Source organism: Azolla caroliniana, unplaced genomic scaffold (assembly GCF_043228905.1).
Source record: "Azolla caroliniana isolate FFs.n. ecotype wild unplaced genomic scaffold, voAzoCaro1.0.p SCAF_16, whole genome shotgun sequence".
Classification (NCBI taxonomy): domain Eukaryota; kingdom Viridiplantae; phylum Streptophyta; class Polypodiopsida; order Salviniales; family Salviniaceae; genus Azolla; species Azolla caroliniana.
In genome coordinates, this window is record NW_028230451.1 from 2025238 (window position 1) to 2036740 (window position 11503).

Here is an 11503-nt window from a genome sequence, read left to right on the forward strand (position 1 = left end):
GAAGGGAGGCGTGTTTGAGCACATAAGCAGGCTGAACAACGGGAGTGGACGAAGCGACACGTAATTGTGTCCATGTGCCTGCGCCCAATACCAGATATGTTGTCAAGCAAGTGCCAAAACCAAGTCCCAGCAGAAAATATGTATTGCTTGGGTGTCTGTCTAGATAATCAATAAGAACGAAAGGGGTAACAAAACGAATATATATATATAATTATATAAATATTTGTCTATAATAATAAAATTCCCCCCATAGTTTCCTTTTTTCCTCATTCTTTTCCAAATCCTGCGTGTGAAGCAAGCGGAAACACAAAACCCTATCTCTCTCTCTCTCTCCTTCTCATTTGTTGAAGAGAGGAGGAAGAAGGCCATAGCTTCTCCTTTCTTACTGAGAACTTCGATTTCTGTACTTCCGTTCTTCTGCTAACTGACGCGCCAGAGCTATGGGGACTTCACTCCCTCCCAAGGAAGCAAATCTCTTCAAGCTCATCGCTGTAAGTTCTCTCTCTCTCTCTCCCCCTCCAGTTCTTCTTTTCCTATTCTCGTCTGAAATGGATGCTTATTTTTGAAGAATCTAGCCTGTATTTTAGTTCTGTAATTGTTGTGTGTAAATGTTGTGAAGGATATTCTAAGATAGACATTCTGTCCAACAAATCTAGCTTCTTTTGTGGAGCGTTTTCAGTTCTAGAAGAGCTCCTCCAAATGTTCAGAGAGTAGGTCCAAGAAAGTGACTAATATATATTCTCACAGAGTTGTTCCTCAAAATTCTCAGAAGGAGGTCCTAGTAAGAATATTCTTTGCAATAAATTTAGGGATTGTTGGTAAGTTCTTTCAGTTTTAGAAGTGGTATCCATTAACATCGTCAGGAGGAAGTTTTAGAAAGAAAGTAATCTTCAAGATATTTAGATTTTGTAGGCAAGCATTTTTTAAGGCTAGAAATTTTTACATGTTAGCTCACGAGCAGATCATATCAAGAGATCTCTCTTCAAAGAATGTAGTCTTTTCGTGTATTCTTTTCTACTTTCTGAGGTCTTCTCCTTGAAACGCTGAGAAAGAGTTCAAAGAAAGAAAGTTATGGTCAAATAACATTTCTTTAGTTCTATATATGCCCCTCTTAAAAATGCGCTGAAGGATGCTTGAACTTTAAGAACGAAACTATTGTCAATGGGTCTAGGTTTTGACTTCATGATTTTTTGTTTCTCGTAGCACTGTTCCTCCAATGTTCAGAAGAAGGTCTAACAAAGAAAGTAAGATAGATTTACATGAGACAAAATTTTGATTCGCTAGGCTTTCCTCTGTGACAATTTTTCACGAATATAGGTGACAATTTATTAGGTCTAGAAGTTCTTCTCTCCCAATGTTTAGGAGGAGGTCTAAGAAAAACAGTGTTGTAGGTATTTTTATGATACTCCTTAAGTTCTTGATGTCTTTCTATAAGTATTTTATGAGGAGACATCAGAAGAAAAGCCTTTTGAAGGAATAAAGGTTTCATTCTAAACAAATTGTTTCGAGTTCTTTCTCTTCTTTGAAAGTCTCACAAGGGGTCCCAAAAGAAAGTACTTTTCAAGAAGTCTAGTTTTTGTTGTGAAGGTGTTTTAGTTGAAGAGGTGCTCATCTCCAAAATTTATTGAGGAATGAGAATCCTTTTTAAGGAGTTTAGTTAAGGTCCTACTTTTGTTGTAATAGCTCGAGAGGTGTTCCACTAAACAGTATGGAGTACATGGAGTCGACTTTGATGAGTTTAAGTTTGTTTGAGAGGATGTGTACTTTAAGGTTGCACATTCTTCCCAAATTCTAGCTTTAAGAAGGGTATTTCATATGGTATGCTTCTTTGGACTGCAAGAAGTGTGAGATATCCTTTTGATGATGTCTACCTGGAGGCTTCTAGTTGATTGTATGCATGTTTTCATTGTTCTGCATCTTTTTGAAGTTATCTTGAGTCTTCAAGGAACGTAGGTTTTGGTTTGATGAGTTTCTAGTTCAAGAGGTATGTCTCTAAAGGGGTATGGATAAGTTTGTAAGAAACAAAATTTATGATGTCTCTTTGATTTCTTATGCTTCTCTTTATTTGACTCCTAAAATTGTTACTTGGATCTCAAATATGACTACATTTTTTGAGTATTTGCAATTGCATTGATGCATGCTTTTAGTCATCTCATTTTTTGTAATTAGGACACAGTTAGTTGAGGCATAAATCATATTTTTACTCTGAATTCTGCTAGAAATGCTACGAGACAAAGCAATATAAGAAGGGGCTGAAGGCAGCAGATCAAATCCTGAAGAAATTCCCTGAACATGGAGGTATTTGATATTGTACCGATTTGTATTTATAAACTATTTGATTATGACGAAGTTAATTATGGTATTGAATTATTTTGGTTTACAGAGACTTTGGCAATGAAGGGACTGACGCTAAATTGCATGGACAGCAAAAATGAGGCTTATGAGCTTGTTCGTAAAGGCTTGAAGGTTGTAAATCATCCTCATATTCATTTTACTTCAGTACAGTCTTAACAGATCTATCAGCTTACTTTTTTTCAACGGTTTTTTCTTGACAGAATGACTTAAAGAGTCATGTCTGTTGGCATGTTTATGGCCTTTTATATCGTTCAGATCGAGAGTACCGTGAAGCCATCAAGTGCTATAGGAATGCTTTACGAATAGACCCAGAAAATATTCAGATACTCAAAGATCTATCTCTTCTTCAGGTTCAAAATTTAGTTTAATGTATTTTTATTTCTTAAACTAGGATGATCTAACAAAGTTTGTGGAGTTTATTCTCAAGCAAATTGTGGGAAGTGAACTGCAGGCTCAGATGAGGGATTTGGGTGGTTATGTTGAAACATGTAGAACTCTGCTAACACTGAAGCCAAGTCATCGCAATTATTGGATAGGCTTTGCTATCTCACACCACTTAAATGGAGAGTATGAAATCTTACTTATTCAAAGATGTTTACTTCCATGCTTTTGTCTGTTACGGAAATTTATATTCAAAATTTTGTCATATGTATATGCATACAGAAAACGTAATGATATCTTGTTATTATGTTCACAGTCCAGGCAAAGCTGTTGATATACTTATTGCATATGAGGGTACGCTGGAAGAAGATTATCCTCCTGATAATGAAAGATATGAACATAGTGAAATGCTTCTATACAAGGTTTCTCTTATTTCTTGGACTGAGTTCTTTTTAGTATATTCTCCAAACAATACAATATATAAACCTGTTTTTTCAGGTGTCCTTGTTGGAGGAGTCAGGAGCTCCTGAAAAAGCTTTAGAAGAGTTAAACAACAAGGAAGCCAAAATTGTATGTTTCCTATTGCTTTGTGAAAAAAAGTAATTTTTATTATGCATCTGACTGATTTGTAAAATAATATCACAGGTTGATAAACTTGGATTGAAGGAAGTCAAAGCTTCTTTGCTAATGAAATTAAATCGGCTTAGTGAAGCTGAGCAGGCTTATTACACATTGCTGGACATAAACCCCGAAAATTACAAGTATATTCTCTCATTCCTGTTTTTTCTTTCGGATAGACCAATGTCATATTTTTGGATGGAGATAAATTATGAGGTTACTGTTGTAGTAGCTTGTGAAATTCAGTTTAATTAGTCAAGAAGAATAAGTTGGCAGTGGGGTTTTTAGTCAGACAAGAAGTTTCTGGTCTGTTATAGTGTTTAGAGGATGGATGTAATGTATCCCTCATACATTTAGATTTCAATAAATGTTGTCTATTTCTGTTAAAATATGATGTGTCTTATGCTATTAATGAATGTTCCATGTAGAAATATGATTATTTTCGCTTGCACACATACACACACATATATTTGATGACATCCATAGTAGGCTACAATGTTGTCACTTAATTTTTAAAAGAATGTTTTTATTGTTTTATTCTGTGAGTGGTTCAACCAATATGATATGATAATAATCGATGGTAAGGGAAATATTTAGGCATCTAAAACATAAAGATGGTCATTGAAAATGCGAACGCTTGTAGGTTGTATATGTCGGCCAATCTTTCTCTAATGATTGTAACCCTAGAAATTTTGCTTCATTCTTTGGGTAATTTTCTCATTCTTTTAGTCAGTTATGTAAGTTACAGAAAGGTGTTTTTTGATTTGAAAACTAAGCATATGATTCTAAAGTATCTGGTTTTCTTCGTTCATATTAAGTTTGGAGAATTGATTGTAATTGACACTAATAACTCTACTGACATATATTTGTTAATTGTCTAGATATCATGAAGGTCTCCAAAGGTCACTGGAACTATCTGGAAATTCTAATAAGATTGATGACCAAGAAAAAATTACGAACTTGTACTCAAGTCTTCAAGCAAAATATCCAAGTTCTGTTGCTGTAAAGGTAACTTCAATCCTCATATTTTGACTTCCACTGTTTTTCTGGTGCTCTATTTCTTTTAGTTTGTTGCATTTCTTTTTCTGTTTCTGTTATTCATATACTAAAAAATTGGGGAAGTAACAAGGATTATAGAAACTGTACTGATTCAGCATATATGTTCTGTGATTGAAATATTTGCTGTCTGAATGCGTAATTAAAGGATGTGACCACATGCACATTTCTGTTTGCAATAAGGTCCCTAATTTAACCAACAGAGACCTTTATCATTGCGCATTGCGTAATGGGCAGATTGAGATAGCTTAACTATTCTAAGAGCTATTGTCTCTTTGTGCATTCATTGTTTCTAAACATGTGTTATTGCTAGGCTGGCTCTATATATAGAATAGAGTCTTGTCCTGCATGCAATAGGGGGAGAAATATAACCAACAGAGAACCCTTCGCGTTTCCACAAAGACTAGATTAGATTAGCGTAGCTTAATACGGGAGTTTAACAAACAAATGACACTTACGGCATTCAATTATATGCTTTCTTTTCTGCCGTGGTCCTTGCATACATAGGGTCTTCTTGCTCATGTAGTAGGGCTGTTAGTGCCCCTTTGCATTTTGGTAATTTTAGTTTTTTAATTCTAAAGTACAACCGTAATGACAGGTTGCTTTCTTGTTCTGGGAATCATTTCTCTTGTATCCAGCGTATTCCTCTTGATTTCTTGGAGATTGGCTCTTTTCGACAAGCTGCAGACAATTACGTGAGGCCGCTTTTGAGGAAGGTACATGCTTTCTTATTTATTGTGATGCTGCTGTACATATTTGCAACCACCATGTTTGATTCTTGTTCTTTTTATGTACAGGGTGTTCCTTCACTATTTTCAGACCTCAAGCCTTTGTACAATCAACCAGGGAAGGTAAAAATTAAAGTTCACTAATTTAAAGTTTATACAGAACCTGTATCTGTTTCATATAAAGCTGAAGTACCTCACTTTTCTGAAGGCTGATGTGCTAGAGGAGATCTTGGTAAATATTTTAACGTCTCTTCAACAAAATGGAACTTTTCCTGGAAGGTGATGATATTTTATTTATGGTAACGGATTGCAAGAATGGTTTCGTTTTGGAAGTATCTGTTTTTCTCATATGTGCATTGTGATGCAGTTCTGAGAATGAAGCACCTTCAACTCTTTTGTGGACGTTGTTCTTATTGGCTCAGGTTTGTTTCACATCCATTATTCAATTTTGCATCGTTATTTTGTTTGAATCTTTTCCATTATTCAATTTTGTTTGTATGTTTGAATCTTTTTAACAGCATTATGATCAAAGAGGGCTGTTTGAGAAGGCAATTGAATCAATTGACAATGCAATTTTACATACTCCTACTGTAATCGACCTATATCTGGTCAAGGTATTTGAAAAGGCTTGGGTGGTGCTATAGTATCCTACTTATGGATATAATGATTAACTCAAATTATCTTGATGTCCTGGTTAGGGACGAATCTTTAAGCACTGTGGTGACATGCTAGCTGCAGCAGCACTAGCAGATGAAGCTCGGACAATGGATTTGGCAGATAGATTTTTGAACAGTGAGTGTGTAAAACGCATGCTACAAGCTGATAAGGTATGTATATTGATGATGCAGCCAACTAACTGCTGTGTAATGTGTATTTCTGTTGTAACTTTTTTCTATGACTCTTTTTTTCTCGATTGTCTCAAATTTATTGTGCAGCATGTATACTTTTCTATGTAGAAGTCTCTAGAGAAAAGTTTAGGTCACGTAGAACGTTCCCACAAAATGTAGCATTTATTAATCTCAAATTTATAGTGCTTCTGTACTTATTTTAAGCAACATTATCTAGAATAAGTGGATGACCTTAATTGTCTACTTTGGTCATATAAAATCAAAGTATTTACTTGTGGCTTTTGTCTGATTCACACTTCTATTTCAACCTACGGCAGAAGCTACTAACTTTCTGATGTTGTATAAAATATTATTAGCTTTTTGAATGAACTATCATGGACAAGTTCTCACATACTTTCTATATAAATGATAAAATTAGTTCAGCAATCCACCTTTTGGAACAGTATGGGAATATTATCACAATAGTTTTGTCTTTATTGAAATGGCCTTGCCTACAACTAGTGCCACTTGACATCAAATATATTTTATGGAACAATTTTGAAATATCTAGGGAATGAGCTGTCCGAGTACATCTGCATGGAACTAAAAGCTAAGATTGATAGCATATTAGTGGGATATTGTAATATGCTAATGTCTTGTGTTTTCTCACATTCTCTAAATTCTTTGTAAAGCCAAGAATAATTCAGTGTTGTTGAGGTTTATAGATGTGATGGAAACAATTTTAGTCTATGAATACTTTTCTGAGTTAAAATTTTCAGAAATTAATTATGTTAAGAATGAAGGATATCCTGTATGATGGCAACATCTATCTTCGTGGTCTGTAGGTTGATCAGGCGGAGAAAATTGCATTGCTATTTACAAAGGAGGGAGACCAGCATAACAATCTTTATGATATGCAGTGCATGTGGTCGGTCATTGGTTTTAATTTTCTGTTTGCTAAGTAGTGGCTTCTTCACAAATTTAAATGTATATTGGTTTTTGTGAATCAGGTATGAATTGGCTGCAGGAGATAGCCATTTTCGACAGGGATCCCTTGGACGTGCTCTAAAGAAGTATCTTGCTGTTGAGAAGCATTATGCTGATATGGTTGAGGATCAGTTTGATTTCCACACATATTGTATCAGGAAGATGACACTTCGAGCTTACATCCGTATGTTGAAGTTTCAAGATAATTTACATTCATACCGTTTCTTCCATCGGGCTGCTGCATCGTCAATTAGGTGAAATGTTGGAATATTTTCTTTTCTTAAAACAGCCTTTGTCATTGTTCACAAACTCACAAGCAGTACATGACTTCACGCATTCAGATGCTATTTACGGCTATTTGATAACCCACCAAAAGCTGCTGCTGAGGAAGCTGATGCTGCTGCTGCCGGATTACCTCCAGCTGAGAGGAAGAAGCTTCGTCAGAAACAGCGGAAAGAGGCGGCTAGGGCTAAAAAGGTTTGCAATGCTTAAAGGTGTTGTATTTTAATTTCCGTTTTTGCTGATTTATTGAGATGCTTATGTGTTCTTTTTCCAGGAAGCTGAAGAAAAAGCCAAGGAAGAGGAGGTCTCTATATCTTCTTCCAAAGGAGGAAAAAAAGCTTCTCAGCAATCCAGACCTCTTGACTCTGATCCTGATGGCGAGAAACTGTCACAGGTTCTTCATGTTTTACAGTTGAGCTGACAAATGAATAGAAGCCATTGCAAGGCTAATTTACTTCTGTTTTTTTGATAGGTTGATGATCCTTTAGGGGAAGCAACCAAATACCTAACACTTTTACAGGATCATTCTCCCATGGTATTGGAGACACATGTACTTGCTTTTGAGATATACATCCGGAAAAAGAAGTTGCTGCTTGCTTTGCAGGTATGCGGCTGTTGGTTGTAGTAAATCTTGATTATATAATATATTTCAAACCTGCATGGCATTTGAATAGGTAGACCATTGTTGGACTCTTGTCCTTCATTCTTTTATGATCTTTTTTGCTACTTGGAGGTTATCTTTTTACGAAGTATTCAAGTACTCTGGTTATTAACATGCTCGAAACCTATTGGCTTTCTTCATAATCCAGGCACAAAAATGCTAATATGAGAAATTTTTCTAATATATTTATCTTTCCATGCTTTCTGTAGCATGAATTACACAGAAAAGTGTACTTTTTTATGAACTTGCTAGTTGAATCCTTGACCATATAGCAATTACGTAAGGCTTGGTTAAGAGAGATTGCCAGCCAAACATTTATTTATTTGGTGTTATATATCTTTCATAGTTGTTAAAAAACGCGTATTCTACGTTTAGTATACGTTTTAGAATACTCGGAAGTAATCTGCGTTATAGAACTGCCGTTTTTTAAATTTTCACGTATTCTACGTATTCTAAAAATTTGACATATTCTACATATTTTCCGAATTTAACAAGTATTTATCATTTCAAAAAGTTTTAAATAATTTTAATTTTATTTTATTTTTGAAAAAAATACTTAAAATTTTGAGAAGCATTTAACGTAATCTAAGTATCCTACACACATTCTAAGTATTTAATGTATTTAATGTATTTTATCTGTAAAACACGTATTCTAAGTATTTTAAAAGAAGGTAGAATACTTAGCATATGTATTCTACACGTCTGTATGCCAAGTATTCTACAACAATGATATCTCTCGACTGCTTAATAGAGTATTGCTGTAGTTTTTATGACTTGACAACATAAGAAAAATCATGTATTGGTTTTCTTCTATTATATAATTGACTTTCTAATGGTTATGTCTGTCTTCAGGCATTGAAGAGACAAGTGAAATTGGATGCTGATAGTTGGGAAGCTCACTGCTGCATGGTATGCAAATGATTATATTGGCTGGTCATACTTGTATTATATTTGCAACATTTTCTTAATCATAATATATGGATGCTATTAATCTGTTGCATTTGCAATGGCATATTGAGTTTGTCTATACCAAATACAATGTTTTAAATTGCTGTCATGAAATGTTGCAGACACGGTTCTTTAATGTTGTAGACAACCTACCTCAAGCAGTGAATGATACAGAGAAATTGATTCATAGTGTGATTCAAACCGAAAGAGCATTTTTCAAGTATTACCATCATACCATGTTCTTACTTTAACATCATATCTGCTAAGCATCTGTATTCATGTACATTAAACTCATTAATATAGGTGCTCACATTCTACTTTGCTGGAGGAAAATGAATCATTTCTGCATCGACATAAAGGTTTAGCACTTTCCTGACAAAGATGTTTGTGTTAATTTGAAATTTGTATGTTAATGTAATGTTTTCCATGTTGTGAATGATATTTGCAGATTCCCTTAGACACAGAGCTGCTGCTGCAGAAATGCTTTATCTTCTTGCACCTGAGCAGAAGGATGCTGCGGTAGAGATAATAGAGTCTTCTGTTTGTGGGTATGTCATGGTGTAATTTCGTATATAAAATCTAGTGTATTTGCTATTTATCTGTGTTTCATCTGTAAACATTGGTATTTCATATGTATGAATTTTCGCTATCTTTTTATTTTGCAGTGGTGGCCTAACTGTAGGTGTGGGTGGGGTGCTCAAATGGGAATTAAAAGACTGTTTGTTTGTCCATGAAATTTTGTCTTCATCACTCAATGATCCTGATGCTGCCTCAAGTAAGAACTGATAACGAAATCTGTTTTGTTTCTACAAATTCATTTTTCATTGAAGTGTGATATGTTTTTCTGCTTTCTATTACTTCAACCCTCTATGAATGTTTACTCTCTTAGACCTAATTTCTGTGCTATCAGTTTATATTCTTTGTTTATGGTAGTTACAGACATCACTAATTCTATAAGATTATGTTGTGGCAGGATGGGAAATAAGATGTGCTGAGATTTTTCCTTACTCTACTCATTTCAAAGGTTCGAAAAGCTCTGTAACAACAGGAAGTCAAAACTATTTGTTTTGCCAAAAATCAGAGACGGATAATCATACAAGTGGAATCATCGCAAATGGTGATTTGGCTCGCTTACAGGAACTGAAAATATGATATTCGATGGGCACTATGCTCTCAACAATAAACGTCTGAATGGATAAGTTTTGTTAGTGGCAGATAGATGTGGGAGGTTCCCGGAATGAAGGAATGAACTATATATGGCATGTATTTTTGTCTGATGAGATTTTTTTTGGTGGAAATAAAAAACGAGGAGATTTTATGCATTTGATGTAACTGTACACTCTGACATAACAAAATTCCGTGGGCCATTTTTTAACAAAACAATACATGTGTAATTCTTTTGTGTTCCTTTTTTATAGTAACCAAGGTGCAAAATCCAGTAGGTTTTTTTCTATGTATCCTTATGTCAGATTACGTGGGTTAGATTTTTATGCTTTTAGATGAAAGTGTAATAAGAATATTGTGGTTAATTTAAATTGGTAGCTTGTTTTTTCTAGTTCTGTAATTTTTGTTTTAGCAAGTCTCGCTAGTGTAATATTGCTCCCATATCTACTCTATTAGATAGTTATGGATCTTTGGATGAACACAGTAAATCATTGCTTGCCTTTGAATTTATATTTGTTCGCAATAATTAGATGTGCATAACCACTAAAACTATATATAGCGTTTGTACAAATGTCCAAGAGCCTAGTGCCCATGTACTATAGGCACTTTCATGGCCGTTGTGTCCACCAGATGACGTGCATATGGAAATTCCAGCATCTCAACATTTTTACCCATGTTATGTTGTGATTAATGTAGTGGCATGCTTGTATTATTATCAAATGACTTGCTGTTAGTTTAGCATAGAGGTAGATCAAATGTTGCGTGTTTTCCTCGGGAAGGCCACTAGATGTAGTGATGAGTTGGGAGGTTGAGATTTAGATCGGCCTTTTGCTCGCTGTGTTGCATTAGTGATGAGAGCTGTAGCTCAAACGGGGGGTAGCACTCAAATATTTGGACCTAAGAAATGCTCTATTAGCATATATAAATAGAATACAAGATATACATTAGCGAGGCGAAGGGGAGGTATGGAACGTAGATTGCACTCATATTTTGTGTTGCCACAAGAACAAGCATACATAAAAAAGATGAAGAAGGAACTACAATGAAAAAGCTTCCCCACGTGTGAAACGGCCATGGACTGGCTGATTGACTGACTCACTTCCTCCCCTCCCTCTCTCGCTCCGTCAATTGCACTACACACCCCATTCCTATGCCTTACCATTCTCAAAAGCATAGTACGTAAAATTCGTGCTCGTCTAGCATAACATTCGGTTTCCTATATGTTTTCCAAACGTATACGAATGTTATTCAAACGTTCTTGTGTTTTTTTCATTTTGTGCGTATGGTGCATGCATACTATGGGAGTCCAAAGTATTGATTCTATTCATTTCCTAGTTACCTTACCTTATTGGTAAGAAGTTGTTACACTGCAAGCCACTATTACGTCTTGGGTTCGAAACCCAAATTTACTCACATCTCTCTCTTATATATGTACTCCATAGTCCATGCCTATCTCTTAATTCATTCTCAGACAAACCAAGGCTTTTCTTTTCTCT

At 35.2% G+C, this 11503-nt stretch overlaps 1 protein-coding gene across 1 annotated transcript; it reads left to right on the forward strand.

The window, feature by feature from the left end:
- Nucleotides 1–293: 293 nt before the first annotated feature.
- EMB2753 (tetratricopeptide repeat (TPR)-containing protein) lies at nt 294–10165 on the forward strand. The gene is made up of 26 exons (XM_087331883.1): nt 294–491; nt 2220–2298; nt 2384–2466; nt 2556–2705; nt 2807–2922; nt 3053–3158; nt 3235–3306; nt 3382–3497; nt 4236–4362; nt 5049–5126; nt 5208–5261; nt 5347–5417; nt 5506–5560; nt 5657–5752; nt 5837–5965; nt 6811–6893; nt 6976–7206; nt 7294–7429; nt 7509–7628; nt 7707–7838; nt 8748–8804; nt 8966–9063; nt 9147–9202; nt 9292–9391; nt 9509–9618; nt 9817–10165. Exons 1-26 carry the CDS (start codon nt 441–443, stop codon nt 9993–9995), a joined length of 2685 nt encoding a protein of 894 aa, XP_087188009.1. The 5' UTR covers nt 294–440; the 3' UTR covers nt 9996–10165.
- The last annotated feature ends 1338 nt before the right edge of the window (nt 10166–11503 follow it).